Source organism: Peromyscus maniculatus, chromosome 22 (assembly GCF_049852395.1).
Source record: "Peromyscus maniculatus bairdii isolate BWxNUB_F1_BW_parent chromosome 22, HU_Pman_BW_mat_3.1, whole genome shotgun sequence".
Classification (NCBI taxonomy): Eukaryota; Metazoa; Chordata; class Mammalia; order Rodentia; family Cricetidae; genus Peromyscus; species Peromyscus maniculatus.
Window position 1 is genome coordinate 18,961,436 of NC_134873.1, and position 22,457 is coordinate 18,983,892.

The following is a 22,457-nucleotide window of genomic DNA, read 5'->3' on the forward strand; positions in this document are numbered from 1 at the left end:
CATTTGTCCTCGTTGGCTTATGTTGCAGTAAGGACCCAGAGGCAGTGAATCAAAAAGATGTCCCTCTCTACCCCTTTCACCTTTCTCCACGTTCGGTCCTTCACGAAGAGATCGAGGTTGGGGAGACGGCTTGGTGTGGACTAGCCCTTGCTGAGCAAGCGTGAGGACCTAAGTTAGGATCCCAGCAGCCTCGTTAACAAGCCGTGTGTAACTCCAGCATTGCTGGGGGCTGGGGCGGGGACAGGAGGCTCACTGGGCCTTGTTAGCTACCAACTTAGCTCTAGGTCGGTCGGAGGCTGTCTCAAAGGAATAAGGCAGAAAATAGAGAATAGTACAGCCGGACACCAGACATCTTCCTCTGGCCTCCACACGCATACATGTACACACACACACACACACACACACACACACACACGCACACGCGCACACGCACACGCACACCGTGGGTATGTACACACACACACACACACACACACACACACACACACACTCACACCGTGGGTATGTACGTACATACACACACACACACACACACACACACACACACACACGCACACCGTGGGTATGTACGTACATACATTCATATTCACACACACACACACACACACACACACCGTGGGTATGTACGTACATACACACACACACACACACACACACACACACACACACACACACACACACACGCAGGTATGTGTACCCACCCACGCACATGCACATGATCCTTATACACTCTCCCTGCACAAAACAAAGATGAATCTGAAAGGAAGAGAAGACGTAACCCAGACGGGGACATCCTGTCACCCCACCTCTCCCACACTAATGCCCTGACATCGTGTTTCTTTTAGTGACAGGAAAAAAGCAGCTTGGCTTGCCCGCAGGACTACTTACAGTGCCAGAGACGAGGGCGGCATTTTTTTTGCTTTACAGAGCTTGGAGTCTCAGCATTTGGAAACCACTGTTGCGGTACACACTGCTGAACGTTCTTACCGTACATTTTGCCGTAGAGGGATGGATGTCCCTTGACCAAGGGTGATCCGCAGCTACTGCCTCCTACCTACAGACTCTATCCTGCTGTTTTCAGTGTGCTCCTCTCCTGTCTCCGTCTCCATCTCCAGAAGGGCTTTCCTCATGAAGTCATTGGGTAGTCTGGTTATTTGGTGTGAGGTGGGTTTTTTTGTTTTGTTTTGTTTTGTTTTTGTTTTTGTTTTTGTTTTTTGGTGGGGGTGGGAAGTCTGTTTTTGTTGTTGTTGTTGAAAGGTGTTTAAATTTTATTTGGCGTGTATCAGTGTTTTGCCTGCGTGTGTGTAAGCCACACGTGTGTGTAATGACTGAAGAGTTGAAGATGGTGTCAGGTGTCCTGGAACTGGGGTTACAGGGAGAGTCGTGAGCCCCTGTGTGGGTGCGAGGAATTGGACCTGAGTCCTCTGCAAAAGCAGCAGCAGATGTTCTTATCCGAGGAGTAATCCCCCGGTCCCTGGGTATTTGTGTTTTAATTAGACTCCCCCTGGATGTCTTCCAGCCCCTTTGACAGGGGCCAGGTTCCCCCTGCTCTAACAAAATGCTAACATTTCTCTGAATCTAAGTGCTAGAAGGAGCCAGAGAATTGTCTTCCTTCGGCTTTGCTGTTGGAAGCTGCAGGTTTCACCGGCCGAGCGTATCAGGTGGCCTTGCTAACGGAGCCGCGTGCGTGACGTGTCTTCTTAGAAGTGCTTCATTCGGTTTGACCCAGCAGTCTTTCTCCCTCCTAGTCTTGCATTTAGAAGAGGAAGGAGGAAAACAGTAACAAAGTTTCCGAGGAACGGAGTTGTTTGTTACGATCTAGATTCCCATGTAGCTGAAGTTTGATCTCTTCCTCCTCCCTTCCTTCCCCGGCCTGCGGTTCCCTGTGTGCTGGGGTTCTTCGGGTCTCTGCTCTATGCTTCCTGTTGCTTGCTCCCCTTAGTGGTTCCACATCTTAATTCCCAACCACATCACTTTCCCAAGTTCCACTCAGAAACACTGGGCTGTGTCACAGGTTTCTCAAGGTCCAGAAGTGTGTGCCTGAGCTACCCTTGCCTCTAGAACCTCTTCCTCCTCATTACCTCCTCCCAGTGAAGAGCATCTCCACTTAGTTCTTTTCTGCTCTGCTCCAACAGGCAGTCACCACATCACTATTTTGATCTTTATGGAGTTATAATTTAAATGGAATTCAATTCACCAATTCAGTGTACATACCAGTAGTTGCTTGGTTTTGCGTTTGACTCCTTTTTTTTTTTTTTAATTATTTATTTGAAGCTGGGCATAGTGGCAAAGGCCTTTAATCCCAGCGCTTGGGAGGCAGAGGCAGGCAGATCTCTGTGAGTTCAAGGCCAGCCTGGTCTACAGAGTAAGTTCCAGGACAACCAGAGCTCTACATAGTGAGAACCAGTCTCAAAGCAAACAAAAATTTTATTTGATATGCACTTTTGAATTATATTTTTAGCCAGGTGTAGAGGTTCACGCCTTTAACCCCAGCACTCAGGACGCAGAGGCAGGCGGATCTCTGTGAGTTTGAGGCCAGCCTGGTGGTCTATATATAGTGTTCTGTGTCAGCCAAGAGTGTATAAAGAAAAGTTGTCTCACGCTCCCCCTGCAAAAAGCCAATAATTGTATTATGTTTCTATGTGTTTGGGAGAGGGAGGCATCTGCAGGCCAAAGGACAGCTGTGGGACTGGTCCTCTCCGTCTGTCATGTGGGTCCCGGGGGTCGAATTGTAGTACCCTCAGGCTTGCCAGTGAGCACCTTTACCTGCTGGGCTGCGTTTGACTTTCGATTTAGCTTGTTTTTGTTACCTTATTTCCTAAATATTGGCTCTCTCACTGTCATTTTGACCAATTACTTCCTGTGGCTCTCGGACCTGTTCACGTGGATTGGCCTTCGTTCATTTTGTGGGGCATTGTCTATCTAGCATGTTTTACCATCTTCCCTCCAAACTTAGACCATATCGGAACGCACCTGAGACCGGTGTGGCCGTGTGTATAACCACGAGCCTGGCAGGAACAGTGCAAAACAATGCAAATCGTATGTTGTAGCTTGGAACGGCCCTGTTAGATATGGAGCACCTTGCAGTTGATCCTGGGCTAGCGTGGGTTACCAGGAAACAGAATGTGGTAATTCCAGAGTTCCTCTTCCCTGGACTGTGTCACCATGGAAAGAGTGCAACTGCCGTTCTTAGTCTCTCACCAACGTCACAGTGCATCCCCAGGGACACCTAAAATTCATTCAGAGCACTGAGGACCCTGGAACATAGTTGGAGTGTAAGTAGGTTTAAACATTAGTCAAACCAGTCAGTGTGGCTCTGGGCTTCTCTGGTTCCTGATATTGACCCACATTTGAAACTAGAAGACAGACTTCCAAACCTTGCAGAGATGTTGGCATCGTGGGTGAGGTGTGTCTAGCCTTAGATTACTTTCCGGCCACCATATAGACTGCAAACTGTATACCCTGCAAGTAACAGCCTGGCTTTGTTAATAAAGTTTTATTGCCACACAGCCATGTCCATTTGACTACATGTTGTCCATGGCTGCTTCCTCCACAATGGCAACTGAACAGTTTATAACAAAGATCCCCATGGCCTCCAGAGCCTAAAATATTCAGTACCCGGCCTTTTGAGAAAAGCAGCCACTTCAACTTCGTGAATTTAGAGTAAGGATGCTGAAACGATGCGCTGTATTTCTAAAGACAAACTGCTCTTATTAGACTCTGGAATGGCATAGCCAAGAAATAGAACTCTGGAAATCAGTCTGTTATGGTTCATTATTGAATTCAACACAGGAGGTGATGACCTCCAATTACAGCAGGTTTCAGAGGCCCCCCTCGAATCTGTTTCATTAATAGTATCTTCTGATTATTGCGGGGGGGGGGGGGATCAAAGGTACAAAATTTGACCCCTGTGGAATTATTTAGAATCTCAAATATGGAGATGACTCTTACTATTACTTCACTTCAGCACGCCCATGGGCCTGGTAATGGGGAGGAGGGGTATGGTGGGGTATGGCTGAGTGTGTGAACGCTCTCAGACCCAGAGTATGATAGACATTTTCCTCAGAGCCGCTCGCTGGTCCTTAGTAATTGGGAGGACTGCTTCCACCGGGGCAGACAGTGTCAGTGAATAATTGTCCACCCGTGCATTAGAGGTCACTTGATGCTTTTAGCCTTCCTTGGAGGTCAGTCCCCTAAATGTCTAGCACTCTGAATAGAAGCTAAAGAGTCGCAAGACTGACGTCATTGTCTGAACTTCCGTCATGGTGTCGCCATGTAATCTAAAAATCAAAAACTCCCCATTTCACATTCCATTTTCTGCCCAGTATTTATCATCATCGTGTGATTATACTGTAAAATTATCACTCGTGGGCTAGCGAGATGGTTCAGTGAGTGAGAGCACTTGCTGCCCAGCCTGGGGACCTGAGTTCCATCCTCGGAACCCACGTGGTGGGAGGAGAGAACCAATGTCACTGAGTTGACCTCCACACTGGCCATGGTACCCTTGTGCCCACACATGTATGTGCATGCACAAAAGGAGTGATTCTCTGGAAACGGTCACTCTTCATCTCCTCCACTAGAATAGAAGCTGATCCAGTTGCTGTTAGTAATTAATTAGATCTAAAGAAATGATTATGCCTGAGTGTATTTGGCCCATGCTTCTTGGGATTAGAAATCCCAGCAATTGGGATGTGAAGGCAGGATGATCAAGAGTTCAACACCAGCATGGTGGCGCACTCCTTTAATCCCAGCACTTGGGAGGCAGAGGCAGGCTGACCTCTGGGTTCAAAGCCAGCCTGGTCTATAGAGGGAGTTCCAGGACAGCCACAGTTACACAGAGAAATAAACCCTGTTTCACGAAAAGGAAAAAAAAAGTTCATCACCAGCCTTAGCCACTTATCAAGTTTGAAACCAAGATGAGGTGTATGAGGACCATGTCTGAGAAAGTGGGGCCATTGAGGTGACTCAGCAGGGAAAGGCTTAGGCCACTAACCCTGACAACCAGTTCCATCTCTGGGACCCACATGGTGGAAGGAGAGAACCAACCATGAGGCTGTCCTCTGACCTCACACACACACACACACACACACACACACACACACACACACACACACACACTGTATTCGATACTTTTCGGTTGGCTGTGACAAAACACCGTAACCCAGGTAATCATTATGTAAGAGGTTTGGCTGATAGCTTCAGAGGGTTAAGAATCCATCGTGGCAGGGAGGCAGAGCAGCAAGCAGCCGGCGTGGTGGCTGGCACAGGAGGCTGAGCACGCCCATCTTCAAATGCAGGCATGGGGCAGAGAGAGCAGGCTGGAAGTGGTGAGAGGCTTTTACTATTAAAGCCTGTCCCCGGTGACATACTTTCTTCAGTTTCACCACCTAAACCTCACCAAACATCACCACCAACTGGGGACCAAGTGTTCAAATGCCTGAGACCATGGGGGGCATTCTCATCCAAACCATTGCATGCTTGGAAAAAAAAAAAAAAGGGAAATTCAGGGCTGAAAAGATGGGTCAGTGGGCAAAAGCACTTGCTGTACAAGTGTCCTTGGGATCCATGAGGAAGCCAGATAGAATGGGGCGTATTTGTAACCCCAACACACCTAGTATACGATCAGAGGCAGAGACAACAGACTCCCCTGGAGGCTTGTAGACCAACTAGCCCACCTTGGTCAGCTAACAGCTTCCTGTCACTCCAGCTCCAGGAGAGTCAGTACCCTCTTTTGACCTCCAGAGGCACCACACTGATGCACACAAGCTCATGCTTGCACAAATACACATTTACATGTAATTAAAAATAGGAATAAAATATTTTTTAAATGCTAGGAACTTCCAGGTGTGGTAGTGCACATCTGTAATCTCAGCACCCGAGAGGCAGAGGCAGGTGGATCTCTAAGTTCAAGGCCAGCCTGGTCTACATATTGAGTTCTAGGCAAGTCAGGGCTACATACATAGTCAGACCTTGATACATACACACACACACACACACACACACACACACACACACACACACCCTAAAACCATAGGATAAAAGATTGATGGAGGGGGCAGGGCACAGTGGAGCAGTATGGCCAATAATATCATCCGTAAGTCTGCAGTAGGTATCATCTGGAATGTTGCTGAAGAATGAAGAGACCACCAAATTCTTGTCTTTTCTCAAAGCAAATGAGCAAAACCTTAAGCCCCTAGATGTAATCACAGAGAATAGAAAAACAAACTCCACAGAACACAACCAGTGGAACCAAGAGTATTCCACGGGGTTCACCAGCATACGAAAGAAGCAGGGGAAAGAGAGAACCACGCTGGATTGAAAACAGAAATGTGTCAATCAAACACTAACGTGAAAGAGACGTATCAACCAAATGTAGTGGGAACCTACTTTGAATGATGATTTTTTTGTTGTTGTTTGTTTATTTGTTTGTTTTACTGAAAAGGACATTTCGTAAGATCTGAAAGTCTTTCAAATGGGCTTCAGACATTAGAACAAATGCCAAAATTGCTAGATGTAGTAGCATTGAGATCCTATGAGACATTTTCACTATCTCACAGGGGTTCCCCGGGTAAAAGGTTGCCTGACATCTAATTATGATTAGATCTAGGTGCCTGGGGCACCTTAGGACAGGAAAAAGGTGACTCGGGAGAAAGGGGCCTGCAAGGTGGCCCAGTTCAGGGAAAGCTGCCAAACCTGATGACCTGGACACCTTGATACCTGGAACCCACCTGTGGGGGAAGAGAACTGACTCTCCGACCTCCACGTATGCACTGTGTCCACATACGCACCACCACCTGAGAAATGAATGAATGCAATTATAAAACATTAAAATTGGGAAAGGAGGGCTAGAGTAAACAAGATTGATTGAGTGGTGAGGTTTGTTCAGGTTTGGCGACGGGTGCCTGGAGGGCAGTCGTTAGATTACTCTGCAATGCATCACTGCCGTAGACAAAAGGTGGTGGTGGTTGTTTTTAAGCTCGTATGATTACAGATCTTCCAGAGACTCGCTGTTCTGTCATACTGTTAGATGCAATTCTGAGGCGTTCGTCCAGGTGCTGGTTCGGTGAGGACACTCGATTCTCAATAGAACAGAGATACCTCAGCTGGCAGGTAGCGTGCAGTAACACTGGAAATTCTTAAGTGTAGAAAAGAGACGTAAATTGCAGTGGTGGCGCACGCCTTTAATCCCAGCACTCGGGAGGCAGAGCCAGGCGTATCTCTGTGAGTTCGAGGCCAGCCTGGGCTACCAAGTGAGTTCCAGGAAAAGGAGCAAAGCTACACAGAGAAACCCTGTCTCGAAAAAAGAAAAGAAAAGAAAAAAGAAAAGATCATACCATTAGGGTGTCACTCAGCAATAAGTGGATTGACTGTGCTTAGTTTTTTTTCTGCCAGAGGGCTTTTCCTAAAAGGTAATTCTATCCCAGAGCCCACAACCTGGGCAGAACTCGGGGAGCAGGGTTCCCCCTCCAGGACATGTTTCAGTCGACCAGATCGGAAACAGAAAAGACCGCTGTGGAGTGGTGGGGGCGACTCTCCATGACCTAACACCGTTATTCCGTTATGCATTGTGGTTTTATTGTTTTCCTTATCGTGATTTGTTTGTCTCTTCTTCTTTTACGTTCGCTGGTTTTAACCCATGTTCATTTCTCCCCCCCTGTGTCCATGTCACTCTTGCTGTCTTTGCCTCCACCGTTCCCAGGTTACAGTGTAGCCAGGACATGCCCCATCCCTTGGCCGATGAGCATACGCTGATAGCCTCCTATGTGGCCCGTCTGCAACACTGCACACGGTTAGTGGCCAGAGCAGCAGCAGCAGCCGCCGCCCCGGGAGGGAGCGCGGCCAAGGCTGCTCGGAGGGAGGGAGGGCGTGAGCTCTGGTTCCCGGGGTTGCCAGCAGCAGCAGCAGCAGCGCTCTGCATGTGTGGTGTGACTGAAGAGCTGCCAGCTGTGATTGGCAGAGTTAATTGCCAAAGCATTGGCTTCCCTAAGAGAAGGAGCCCGGCCAAGCCTGGCACTCACCTCAGCGTGGAGTTAGAAAGTCTCCTCTACCGTCAGGCACAGTCCCTGCTGGTCCCTGAGAGGCTTGAGGTTCCAAAGCTGGAACATCCTCAAAGGAGACACATTTTTTTATGTCCTCTTCTTGGGCAGTTGTCGTTGAGAAAAATGTACATAGGGAAAGAACTGTTTGGGGCCAGGGAGATGGCTCAGCGGGGAAAGGCCTTTGGAGATGAACATGATAACCCAGGCGGCAGAAGGAAAGAACTAGTTCCTAAACACTGTCCTCCAGCTCCACTGGCATGCCTTCGTAGCCTGCCAACACGCACGCACACATCCACATCACACACAAAATTAAAAACATACATAAATGAAAAGGACTGTTTTAACGGTTGCATTTCATACTATTTCCAATTACCGGTATGACTAAGCAGCAACCTTATTTAGGGGCATTTCCCTCTCCTTAAAGTCTTGGGGGAACAATCAGGTCCTACAAACTCCCAGGTGGGTTTGATGGGCTTCTCCTGTGGGCGGGAGAAAGGAGCTGATAATCGCATGCTCTGTCAGAGAATTTCCCTGTGCACCAGATGGTGTCTGTGTACTTATCCCAGCCTCTTGGTCTCTGAGAACAGAAGTGTTTATCTCAGGCAGAGTAAGTAACGTTCTGTCAGTAAAGGCAGTTGCTCATGGTACTTGAAAGCGTCCGTGGTAACCCATGGTAGCTGAATATTGCAGGGGCTGCTGCTTGATATTTCAGCCCATGAGTTCATGGCAGGTTTAGCTAGCATCCTCAAGTCCCAGATCAAGGATTGGTGACCACTGGTTCAGAAAGAGCAAGAGGAATGGATGAGTACTGCGTCCTCTATGGTCTACAGTCTAAGGAAATGAGCCCCATACTGCCCTTATTCCATTATGCATTGTGGAAGGAACCAGAGATTTCTTGGCTGATTATAAAACTGAAAGTCGACTAGAACAGACAGGTAACAAACCAATGACTATTTTGTTTTGTTTTGTTTTATGGCACTAGTGATTGACCTGGGGGCTTCATCCGTGCTAGAAAAGTACGTTACCACTGAGCAATATCCCTAGCCCTCTTTTCACTTTTGATTGGGGAACAAATTACCCAGGCTGTCCTTGAACTCATTTTGTGGTCCAGACACACCTTGAACTTATGATCCCCTTGCCTTAACGTCCCATGTTGCTCTGGTCAAGTCATCATCATCATCCCTATCTCCCTAAAGCTTCTTAGTGGACATGGTGGCTCATATCTGTAATCCCAGCACTCAGGAGGGAGAGGCAAAGAGGGTCACTGTGAATTCAAGGCCAGCCTGGGCTACAGAATGGAGCCTGACTTAAAAAAAAAAAAAAAAAAAAAAAAAAAAAAAAAAAAGTTAGCTATATCTGTGGAGCTGATTTTCTTTTATCCGGTACCATATTATCCGGTACCTCATCTGCATGGGTCCTCAGATTGTTACAATAATGGATGAGGCCGGACATAGTGACACACACTTGTGATCCCTGTTCTGGGGAGACTAAGGCAGGAGAATTGGGGTCTATGTCTGGGCAATAGAGAAATAACTCAAAATAACTCATCCCCACCCCTACCCAAAAAAAAAAATGGAGAGGAGGAGGATGGGCTAGTTCACTTCACACTGGACCCATGTATGAAATGAGCATCGTATGGCAGGAGAAAGGATGTTCAAGGGGAAGTCTAGTACCATGGACTCTTTGCAACTTGACAGTCTTCTTGGCCAATCCTGGCTGAGATTCTCCTTTTTCCTTCAGCCAGTATTAGTATTTCCTCAGCCGTCTGTTTTTTGTGATCCCATAGTTTTCTTAAGACCTAACTCTACAAAGTTAGTTTTCCCAAACATTTGGTCAGAAATCCCCGTCTTGGGTTTTTGCAGGGTGTCTTTTTTCAGCCCTCCATTCAGAAAGAAGTTGTCCCTTTGCTGATGTGGATGCCTGGGGATGGTATCTGCAGCCTCATTATTTCCCTGAATCCCCTCATCTGAGAATACCGAATGTCTGTGACCCAGATGTCTACTTGTTGTTATTATCATTCTTAGTCATAAGCCTTTCTCCTTGAGGAACAGAAGAAGAATTAGAGATGTCTAACAGACACCTATTGAATCTTATCTCCTTGGCAGTGTCCTGGACAGTCCGAGCCGACTGGATGAGGAGCACCGGCTAATAGCACGTTATGCTGCCCGACTGGCCGCAGAGGCTGGAAACATGGTACGTGAATGGAGGCTGCCAGGAGAGTACTGGAGTGTAGCGTCATTTGAATAGACATTGAATATGCGTATTACTTAGGAGAATAGTAATTGTGAGACTCATGAGAGGGGGTTGCTGGGGAGTAGAAGCAGGGGGCTGTGGAGGAAGAGAATGAAGGAGCTTTTAACTGTATCTGTAATGTTCTCTTTGAAACACAGATCAAGAAAAATAAGCAAACAGAATCTAGTTACTCAAAAATATCAATACATTCAGTGTAAACTCCTAACAATACCAATCAAGGGAAAAAGAGAGGCAGTACAAATTACCAATGTCAGGAATGAGAGAAGGGACATCACTACAAATCTTACAGAAATGGAAAGAATGAGAAGAAATATTATCTTCAATAAAATTAATAACCCAGCCAGGTATGGGAAGTGAATGCCGTTAATCTCAGCACTCAGGAAGTAGAGGTTGTAGATGTAACTGTCTTGTTAAATAAGAAACACAGAGCCAATGCAGAGATGAAAGCCCAAGAGGTCAGGGTAATAGCTAAGAGCTAAAAACCTTACCCTTCACTGCCACTGCTGTCCTCCTCAGCAAGAGAACTACTTCCTGTGTGTCTTTCTTCTTATAGACTTTCTGTTCTGCCTTCTCATTGGTTGTAAACCCAACCACATGACCTCCTCGTCACTGCCTGTCTGTACAGACCTCCAGGTCTTCTATGGTTGGTATTGAGATTAAAGGCATGTGTCTCCATGCTGGCTGTATCCTTGAACACACAGAGATCTGTCTGTCATGTGATTGGGATTAAGGGCATGTGCTACCACTGCCAGACTTCTGCTATGGCTTGCTATTAACTCTGACCCCCCAGGCAACTTTATTTATTAACATACAAATAAAACCACATTTCAGTACAAATAAAATATCACCATAACAGGTGGGTAAATCTCTGTGAGTTTGAAGCCATCCTGGTCTACAAAGGAAATTCCAGGCCAGCCAGGGCTGCACAGTGTAACCCTGTCTCAAAAAAAATAAAAAATAAAAAATAAAAAGGTTAGCACAGGTGCAGTGTGAATATTTCTTGAAAGACACACACAAATAACATGAAAATTAGCCCCCAAAAAATCAATTAAATGTTAAAGAAATTTAATTCATAATTAACTTCCCACAAAGAAAAAAATCCATACACTGATGACTTTACTGTTGAATCTATCATGCTTAAAGAATGGGGGGGAATGTGAAAAGGCGAATACTCCATGATCAGCTTAATTTATCCAAGGAATGCAAATTTATATACTATATTAAAATGAATCAGTGTAATTCACATTAACAATTTAAAGAAGAAATTTGTGAGATCATTTTAGTAGATGCAGAAAAGGCATCTGACGTAGGACAGACTTCCTCCCCTGAGCAGTGCCTAAACACACAAACCTCACGCTAGTGTCAACCTTTAAAGACTAAATTCTGGAACATTCCTCCCTATACGTCCTCCTGGTCTAATTTTGCCGTCTCTGTTTACAGTTAGTTGCATTAGAAGTCCTAGCCAGTGCAACACGAAGCAGAAACTCTGAAAAGAAGAACAATGGTCTTTGAAAGTAACTCGATCATCTCCAGAGAGTGCTTAAGAACCTGTGTAAACACTTGACGGTAGAGCTACAAGATAAAAATGTCTAAAGAGACTGGGAGTGTAAGACTCAGGGCTGGAGTGCTTGCCCTGGATTCAGTCTTCAGCGCCACCAACAATAAGATTAATAACAATGAAAGGGAGTTAAGACGGAAAGGTATAAAGCGCTGCTAAAAGAAATGAAAGAGCCTATGTCAATTGAGAGGTGTGCCATGTTGTTGACTGAAAGATTTGGTGTTGACATAAGTGTGTATCTTCAGACTGACTTAGAGAGGCAATACCAGTCAGAGGCCCAACAGGTATTTGGTTTTGGTTGGGTTTCAGGAATCTAAGTATATAAACCACCCTAGCTGGCCTCTAACATCCTGGGTAGACTAGGCATGTGTTACTGTGCCATATTCAACAGGCTTCTGTTTGTTGCTAAATTGGCAAACTCATTTTAAAATATGTTTAGGAAACTAAAGGACCTGTCTTAGTTTGGGTTTCTTTTGCTGTGAAGAGACACCATAACCATGGCAACTCTTACAAAGGAAAACATTTAATTGGGGCTGGCTTACAGTTCAGAGGTTCAGTTCATTGTCAACATGCAGGCAGACATGGTGCTGGAGAAGGAGCTGAGAGTTAGTTCTACATCTTGATCCAGTAGAAGTAGAAGCAGTCAGTAGAAGAAGTGTGCCACACTGGGCGTGGCTTGAGCATCTATGAGACCTCAAAGCCCACCTCCACAGTGACACACTTCCTCCAACAAGGCCACACCTACTCCATCACAGCCACACCTCCTAATAGTACCCCACCCTATGGGCCAAGCAATCAAACACAAGAATCTGTGGGGCCATCCCCATTCACACCACCACAGAACCCAGTGTAACTATGTCAGTCTTGAAAAAAGAACAGAGTTGGCAATTGTCACCCTAGGTGAAACCAAGGCCTGCTGTAAAGCTCTAGTAATCAAGAAAGTGAGGTTTTGCCAGGCATGGTGGCACACACCTTTCTAGCACCCGGGTGGCAGAGTCAGGTGGATCTCTGTGAGTTTGAAGGGCTACTCTGGTCTACAGAATGAGTTCTCTGTCTCAAAAAAACCAAACAGACAAACAAAAAAGTGAGGACTAGTCAAAAGATGGGCAGATAAACCAAGGAAACAGGACAGAGTATCCATAAAATAGACTCCCAACAATGACACAAAAGCAATTCTGTCAGGAAAGGGAAATAATTTTTTAAAGATTTATTTTTATTTTATGTATATGGATATATGTATATGTTTTGTTTTGTTGCCTACATGTGTATCTGTGTACTATTCACTGCTCTAGAGGTGGTGCAACCTGGGATAGATAGAGCCGATAAATAACGTCTCATGCAATAGTTTTATTCAGTACATCAGTGTAGTTGGATTTTTTTCCCCTTACTCTTTACTCTTTGGGGGCCCACCACCCAGCTTCTAAATAATCACACAAAGTCTTATTCTTACTTATAAATGCCTGGCCTTAGCTTGGCTTGTTTCTAGCCAGCTTTTCTTAAAGTATCCTGTCTACCTTTTGCCTCTGGGGTCTTACTTTTTTCTATGTCTGTACATCTTTTCTTTCATTTTTATTCTGTGGCTGGCTGTGTGGCTGGCCCCTGATGTCCTCCTCTCCTCCTTTTCTTCACTCCTCTCCCTTCTCTTTTTCTTCTTCTGTTTATTCTCTCTGCCTGGCAGCCCCGCCTATCCTTTCTCCTGCCTTGCTATTGGCTGTTCAGCTCTGTATTAGACCAATCAGGTGTTTTAGGCAGGCACAGTAAGACAGCTTCACAGAGTTAAACAAATGCAACATAAAAGAGTGCAACACATCTTTGCATCATTAAACAAATGTTCCACAGCCTAAACAAATACCACACAACTTAAAATAATATTGCACAACATAACAGACAATTTATACTCTGAGGGTTAAGAGGAATCACATGAGTAAAGTGTCCAATGACAAGGACGAGCTGCATGTGGCAGACAAGCCGTTCACGCAAAACCATGTTTTTCCATTGCAGCATATAAACAAGTAATAATACACAGTTGTAATGAATAATCTGAAGTAAACTCATTCTTATCTGCTATACTTTGGAGGAACACAAAAGCACATCCCAAGAACAATTTTGTGTTTTTGAAGAAACCGAAGTCACAAAATTCTTGTCTTGTTTCCTTGGAGTTTTCTCACAAGCACTCAGAATTCTCCTCACACAACTCCATTCTTGGACCGTGTTCTAGCTGTGTACCATGCATGTGTGGGAAAAGGCCAGAAGAAGGCACCAGATCCTCTGGAACTAGAATTACAGGTGTTTGTTACCCATCGTGTAGGTATTGGGAACTGGACCTGGGTCCTCTTGAAGAGCAATCAGTGCTCCTAGCTGCTGAGGCATCTCTCCAGCCTCCAGATTTCTCTTTTATAAGTTATTGATGTTAGAAACTTGGGGTGGGAGTGCTGGAGAGACACCTCAGCAGTTCAGAGCACTGGCTGCTCTTGCAGAGGACTGGAGTTCAGGTCCCAGCACCCACATCTGGCAGCTCACAACACTCTAAGGGATTCAATGTCCAGTTCTGGCCTTTGTAGGCACCTGCACTCATGTGCACAAGTCCATACACAGAAACGCATGTCCACATAGAACCAAAAATAAAATATTTTTTTACTTAAAAATCAGTCATGGTGTTAATGAAATATCAGGCACAAGTGAAAATAAAAATTTGTGAGCTAGAAAATATGTATAAAAAAATGTCCAAAACTTGAGTCAGAGTGGCTTGTGTGGTAACCCCTGCTGCAAATTTAAGGTCAGACCAAGCTATATAGTGAATTCCAGGCCATCCTGGGGATGTGTAGCACATCCAGAATTCCTGAGCATGAGAATCCAAAGTTCATGATCATCTTCACCTGCACTGGGAATTTGAAGTTAGTCTGGGCTACATGAGACCCCAGCTCAAAAGAGGGAAAAAAAGAAAGAGAGAAAGAAGGAAGGAAAGAAGGAAGGAAGGAAGGAAGGAAGGAAGGAAGGAAAGAAAGAAAGAAAGAAAGAAAGAAAGAAAGAAAGAAAGAAAGAAAGAAAGAAAGAAAGAAAGAAAGAAAGAAAGAAAGAAAGAAAGATCTCCAAAACATAACACAGAGTTGGATAATGTGAACTAGTGTGTTCAGAGATGGAGTATAGAGAACCAACAGCCATCAAACTAGAGTGTAAACACTTTAGAATTAGGGTTAAAAGCAATGGTTAAAATGAAGAGTCCTCAGGAAGTTCTTCTCTGAGTCACCAATGATAGTGGGAGGCACTGCTGCTTGGTTTTAGAGTGCTTTCCTGGTCTGCACAGTTGCTGACCTCAGTCCCCAGGACCTCAAGAGTAAGAGAGAGGAACGTACTGTTTACAAAGGAGTGGTAATCTCTCCACAGCAGCAATGGGATGATTTTTCATAAATGGTGGGGGAAAAGCTTTCTTCAAAGATACAGTGTATCTGAGTGTATCCTATGTTGCTGACGGTTTTTTTTGACAAAACTTAAAAATATTCCCTAGAGGGGAAAACAGTTGAGTGTCATTACTGCACTGAGGAGAGCTGGTTCCAATGGTAAAAGGAAAAGGAGAAATGTACTCCAGCCAGCTTGGGAAGGTCACAGGATGATGATGCTTATCAAAAGACTGGCACTCATGGCTCACACTTCCGGACTGGGCACTAGGTGGCAGTCACTATCCTAAGTGCTCTGCAGACCTTAGCTCATCGATGATTCAGAACAGCCCTGTTTGCTGGGGCCTGAGAGATAAACACCCAGGGTTGCAGTCTCTAAGTGGCTAAGCTGGGCCGGGGATGCCCTTTTTATCTCTCAAACACTGATAACTTAACTGTTGAAGGTTAAGGTTCTGGATGAAAAGAAGTAACAAAAAAAAAAAAAAAAAAAAAAACAGAGAATGAGATGCTCAGAGAGATGAACCCAAACCACGGACTCTCAGACACTTCCCGGTAAAAAGAACCAGGCTTTCCTCTTGTAAAGGTCCGGGGGTGGAGGGAGCAGGGTTTGGAGGCTCGTCCTGGAGAGAAGTGAAGCAAAGCAGAAGCAACATGGTCAGAGTTGACAGTGTGTACCCAGTTAGGTCTCCTTCCTCAGGAGGAGATAGACTTGCTTGCCGAAGCTGCTAACGAAGGCTCTTGATGCGTCTCTTCTCCCCCAAATGATCCCTGATTTTTCTCTTGAGAATCTAATACTGGGCCACGCAGCTGACTCCAATATTACAACTGTAAAGGCTGGTGGAGTGGAAGAAATCACAGTCTAGGGGAAAGGCAGAACAGTGTGGGAGAGGCGGGTGAACCTCACACATGCTCTCCGTCGGTCACCACCGGTCAAGCCGTTTTAGAAATCAAGATTCATGAGTCAGTGAATCTTGATTCACTGTGGAGATGGGCTGCCCCGTGCCTGAACTCCAGTTTAGTGTGCTGACCACCTTGAGATAGCCCGGGTGACCTCACGGGGTGCTTTAAAATACTGTAAATAAGAGGCAAAGCCTTTTCACCCCAGGTCCTGGTCTCCTTTGCCATGAACCCAGATAAGGATGTTTACACCCGCCGGCTCCCATTGCCTGCCATCCGTTGAATTGTCAGGACAGTGATCACAGCTCAGAGGAGCTGGAGGCCAAGTGCTGAAAGGGTCCCTTTCATCTTAGTTTATTTTGCCAAGTATGGCTATCTTCTAAATATCGGGCCTCTCGGGGGATTCTTCCTCACCAGCCCTCTGCCTGACACAAAACCCCTAATCCTCTAATCTCACCCTGATACAAGTGCTTTGCATGAAGTGGGTGTAATGCTCTGAAGAGTTTGTTCCTAGCCCACCAGATAGGCTTTGTATCAATTTTTTTCTCACAGGCCTCCTTCCACGGAGAGAGGCTGGTCAATCATTTGTGCAGCTGGCACACACCCCATAGAGCGCTCCCCCAGAGGAAGCCGTAGGGCGGCTTCAGCCTTGGTGCCCGACAGACCCCGCAGTACCTCACCTCAGGCTGACGCTTGAAGAAGGGCACTGTGGGTGTCTCAGATGTGCCAGGAGGACTCATTTGTTTTCCTAGAGTGCCTAAGTCTCTTTAAAAAAAAAAAAAAAGGAAATGGAAAAACCTGTGCTGTGTGGTGAGTCATAACAGTAACAGCAGATTCTTAATTCTGTCACCTGCCCGGCACTGGATGCGAGCTGATGGTTTACTTTGAAGGGTTTTCTCATGACAGAAATAAAAGACTTAAACCCATTACGGAAAAGGTGAGAGGGAGGAGAAAGCATTGCCCATTGCCATTCTGCCTCACGTTTAAACATTTCTGAGAGGCTTCGGCCACACACGTACCCCAGCCACGGTGACCTCATTGTCACAGTTACTCGAGACGCACGCTACCTCAGGAGCATCCCCGTGTCTTCTCAAACTTCAGGGATCAACAGTATCAAAGCTGGGTTTTGCACACGCGTAATGACTTCAAGCCCGGCTAAAATAGTCTCTGCAAAACCCGGCCACATAATGTGATCGTACATGAAGCACTTTAAAATGTGTAGGCTTTGCCTCTGACCTACTGAATGGGAGCCTCTGGGTTTAGGGCCCATCTGTCTTTACTGAAGAAGGAGGGAAAAAAAAGGAAGAAAATGCGATGTCTTCTGATTTACAGCCAGCCTGGGAGACACCATCTTAAACAGCATTATTGGATTCCGGGGAGAGGTTAATAACCCATAACCCTCCACTTGTCCTCTAGGAGGTGGGATTGTGGGCACACTGCCCAGGGGTAAGAAGACAGTGTAATGGCTCTCGGGGACATCTCTTTGGACTCGTCCTGTCAGGTTCCGACAGGTCACAGCCATGGGTCCCTTTTTCAGGAGGCTACAGAAATGCATGCCAGGCTCCATCTGGCTGCGGACATGTAGCATTTGCCCCGTTCCGTCAGAGGGACCTTGTTTCTTACCCTGTGTCTGTCAGATGTGTCCCCTCCTCTATAAACATGGTGTAGCTCTGTGACACTCTTGAACCGGAAAGGATGCTGATGTCTGAGAAGCACTGTCTTTCCTAGGAGAGGGACTGCGACCTAAGTGGACCCCACTCTAGGTTCTCACACGGAGCCTTTAGTCTCCATTACTAAAATCCCCCTCCCCCACTCCACATGGTTTGTTACATAGTCTAGTCTAGGCTGGAACTAGGTTACTCTGTAGTCAGTGCTGTGTGTGTGTGTGTGTGTGTGTGTGTGTGTGTGCGCGCGCGCGCACATGCCTGCATGTGTGCTCTTAATGAGGACATCAGAATCTCCTGGAGCTTGAGTTACTAATTAGGAGCTGCCCATTTGCGGATGCTGAACTCCAGTCCCCTGGAAGAGCAGCACATGCTCATAACGGCCACGCCATCTCTCCAGCTCCAGACAACTTTAGGAGACAGATAAGATGCCTGATGTGATTTACAAGTGGGAAAACAGACACAGAGAAAACAGGCAAAGTTGAGTCGCCTTGCTGAAGGTCTGCACCAGACTTGAGAGAGTAAATATAGGTCTGTATGACGTCACGTGTCGGTGAAGATCACCTTGCGCCTTTGCAGCATTGGTATTTTAACACACACATCACCAGTGTTTTTGCTAAGTACATTGAGGGGGAGGTGATGTTGTTTGGGGTTTTGTTTGGGTTGAGTTTTTTGAGACAGTGCCTCAAACTTGATATGGAACCAGGGATGACTTTTAATTCATAATCTTCCTACTTCTACCTCCCAAGTGCTGGGATTTAAATTGATTTGCTTTTAAGAATTGTTTTTTGTTTGTTTGGGGGAGCTGTAGTGGCCAGAGAAGTACTTGCAAGACTCAGTTTCTTCTTCCACCATGTGGGTCCCCGAGACTGACATCTGCCAACGGGTTTGGTGGGAGGTACCTTCACCCACTGAGCAGGCTTTGCCGTCTCTGCCTTGAAGGGAGGGGAGGGGGGAAGGAGGGGGTGCTAGAGAGGTGGCTCATGGTTAAGAGCACTGAGTCACTCTTTCAGAGGACCTAACTCTGCTTTCTAGCACCCAAATGGCAGGTCCAGGGGACCTGACTCCCCCCCTGACCTCCACTGAACCACGTGGTGCACATACATACATGTAGGCAAAAACACTCATGCACATAAAATAAATAAATAAAAACCTAAACACAAAGCCAAAAGCATATAGGAGGCATTCTAAGATGCTGGGGTTTTGTCTGTTCAGAAGAAGGTTAAGATATTTTGGAAACTGGAGTAATGACCCCTGGGGGCCGCTATGTGGGGGTTGGGAACTAAACTCTCCAGTGCTCCTAACCACCGGGCCATCTCTGTGGCCTTTGTGTTCGAGACAGGGTCTCACACTATATCGCAGGCTAGCCTGGAACTCACTGCGTAGCTCGGGCTAGCTTTGCATTTGTGGTAATCGCCCCGTCTCAGCCTTCCAAGCACTGAGATTACCGGTGTGAGCCACTGCCCTGGGCTTAGTTTGCTGTTTCGTTTGAGCTTCTTCTCGGGTCTCCTCCACAGCCCCAGATCTGGCCAGAGTTTCCTCACCTGGAGGCCTTCTGGGAAGAGAGAGGTCAGGCTCTGGTTAGAGGAATTGCCCTGTAATAGAAGCCCTCTTCCATTAATGAGAGGTTGGCCAGCTGATCAGAGGTTGGCTCTAAATAGTTAAAGAGCTGGTTACTGAAGTATGAAGTATGACAAGCATTTTGTGTAAAGATACTTCAGAGTCCCGTTAACAAATTAGTGTGAGCTTAAGGAAATTGATCTATTTCCTATTGTCTGCTTAAAATGTCCGTTTTTTTTCAAAAGTAGGTTAGAATGGGGAACCATAAACACAATCCGAAAGTCTCAGCACTGCTTTGTGTACACTCACACATAGTTTCGTGATGAAATCTCCTAAGCGCAGCTTGTCTGCTTTGCATGAAGCGATCTTTCTTTTCTTCTCGCTTCCCTTTTCAGCTCTGTGCCGAAATGACCGCATGGAAACTGATAAACTCTTGACTACCAAATTCTTCTGCCTTGCTTTCAAGCCCTTAAGTGGCCTCAGCGGGGCCAGCCGCCTTGGCACCCACCCTTTCTAGGGCACCTGCTCTTCTGGCTTGCTGCGCACGCTCAGAAGCACCTCACTTGGAGGAACCTCTGTCCCAGTCTCCACCTTTCTTCCTGTGCCTGTTACTGCTGGCGTGTGTTTATTTACTCATTTTTATGTCTTTGGTTTCTGATCTTCCCCGATGTAATGTCAGCTCCACGAGGTGAGGGTTGTTTCTCATTCACCCCGGCATCACTAGCTTGAATGGTGTCTGGACGCTGTGGAGCCAGGAAATGAATAAATTGATTTTGTTCTTGAAAGAAATTACCTAGGGTATCTTCTAGACACTGTATCCTGTGTCTTTATGAACTGATCGTTCTGTTTCTGTCTCAGCCTCTTCAGAGTCCAGAAGGTATTTCAGGAAGGGAGATTTGCCTTTGTTTTATTATATCATGACTATTATCATTAAGGAGCCCCCCATAGTGTTTGAGATAGCAAATAAATACTAAATGTGTCTGTTATATAACACATAGTCCATTTTTCATTGCTAGAATACCTAAGGCAAGGTAGTGATAAATAAAAAAGGTTTATTTGGGCTGGGTGGCGGTGGTGCATGCCTTTAATCCCAGCACTTGCGAGGCAGAACCAGGTGGATCTCTGTGAGTTCGAGGCCAGCCTGGTCTACAGAGTGAGATCCACGACAGGCACCAAAACTACACAGAGAAACCCTGTCTCAAAAAAACAAAAAACAGGCCGGGCGGTGGTGGCGCACGCCTTTAATCCCAGCACTCGGGAGGCAGAGCCAGGCGGATCTCCGTGAGTTCGAGGCCAGCCTGGGCTACCAAGTGAGCTCCAGGAAAGGCGCAAAGCTACGCAGAGAAACCCTGTCTCGAAAAACCAAAAAAAAAAAAAAACAAAAAAAACAAAAAAAAAAACAAAAAACAAAACAAAACAAAAAAATTATTTGGGCTCACTAGTCTGGTAGTCCAAGGTCAAGGGCCAGCATCTGGTGACAGTCTTCTTAGGGGAAGGGTCCCGAGGCATCCCAGAGCATCATACTGCAGGAGACAGAGATCAATGTATGTGTGCTCTATAGAATTCAGTCCTGGAGAAGCCACCAAGATGGAGTCATGGAGTCTCCATTCTAAAGACCTCTTTGAATCCTAATTACCTCTCAAAAGTCCTGTCCGAACATACTGCGGCCCCTGGAGTTTCCACCCTCTTTAATACCTCATCATGGGGATTACAGTCTAACGCACGAAATAGGGCACACCCAGAGAAAAGCACCTAGGCCATATTTACTGTTTTCATTTTGTTCTTTGGGACAAGGTCTCACTGTGTAGCCTTGGTTGTCCTGGAACTCACTCTGTAGAGCAGGCTGGCCAAGAACTTACAGAGATCTGCCTGCCTCTGCCTCCGGAGTGCTGAGGTTGAAAGCGTGTGCCACCACTTATATTTACATCTTGACCAAAGGAGACAGGCCACGGTAGACACTCACTGGGACTGGGTTGGGGGTTCTGTGAGTCCAGGCAGGTGGGGAAGCCCAGACCCCATTCTGTCGGCAGGAACTGTCGCTTGCCCGCTTCTGTTTGAGAAACAGCACTTCTGGGAGCGAGGGAATCTTGCCTGCTTAGGGGTCTCTACTATTGGCTTTGGGGTCCTACTTCCGCCTCCACTATGGGAGACAGCAGGTCTACAGTCTGACACAGAAAGTACCGGGGGTTATTTAGACATTTCCAGTGACTGACACCAAGCACGCTTGTTCTCTCAGGATGCAAGTCCTTCCCGCACCTCTAATCTCTCCTGCTCTCACCCTCACAGAAACTATAACTTTTACTTCCACTTCTTCTTCTTCTTTTTTTTTTATTAGAAATTGATTATTTGTAGCCAGGTTCATTCTCAGGCCATTTTTTTTGTAAGGCTCAGCCCAAGTTCTCACAAGACTAAATCCGGAGCTCAGGGGGCTGCTGGTCCTCACTTCATTTTTAGTTTTCATAGAAAGAAGAAAACTGTCGGGTGACCTGGTGAAATGCAGATCGGCTGTGCTGTTCTGCCTGTTTATTTAGGAGACACCCTACGGAAAGACTGCGTTACTGACTCTCTAAGCTCCGGGCAGCGTGTTAGGTTCCTGCCTCTTGTAGGTGGTGCTTGGGGCAAAGCAGAGAAGGTGCAGAGCGAGCGTGGCTGGCGCAGAGCCTAACCGGGAGCTCCCGTTGGAGCCGCCAAGTCAAAGGGAGACACCACCTCACCGTCCCCTCTCCTTTCTGTCTCCCTTAGCTAATAAAAGACTGTTGGGGTCGGGGGCGGGCTAGATACAGTCTCCCATGGCCCGAGCTAGCCTTGGACTGGCTATGGAGCCAAGGATGACCTTGAACTCCTGATCCTCCTGCCTCCACCTGAGTGTGAGGATTACAAGTATGTGTCCCCACACCTGGTTTTAGGTGGTGTTGGGGTGTTGGGGATCATATATGCAGGGCAAGCACTCTCTCAAGCTGAGCTACGTCCCCGGGCCCTGACCCACCCTGTGCAGTGTGTATATGGGTCTGGTTCTAAACGATTGTTGTTGTTTTCTACCATCTCCCTGAGGGAGCTAACAAGGGTACAGATCACACCCGCATGGTCTCTC

The 22,457-nt window shown here is 46.4% G+C and overlaps 1 protein-coding gene across 11 annotated transcripts in view; it reads left to right on the forward strand.

Annotated features, from left to right (window-relative positions):
• Positions 1 to 22,457, forward strand: part of Dtnb (dystrobrevin beta) — a 212,287-nt gene that overhangs the window by 146,380 nt on the left and 43,450 nt on the right. For 9 of the 11 annotated variants that reach the window (XM_076558737.1, XM_076558738.1, XM_076558742.1 and 6 more), the window contains exons 11-12: positions 7,700 to 7,789; positions 10,145 to 10,232. In XM_076558737.1, coding sequence (XP_076414852.1) covers positions 7,700 to 7,789; positions 10,145 to 10,232 — 178 coding nt within the window. The remainder of the gene's footprint in view (positions 1 to 7,699; positions 7,790 to 10,144; positions 10,233 to 22,457) is intronic. The other 2 variants (XM_076558744.1, XM_076558745.1) reach the window with 1 other exon arrangement.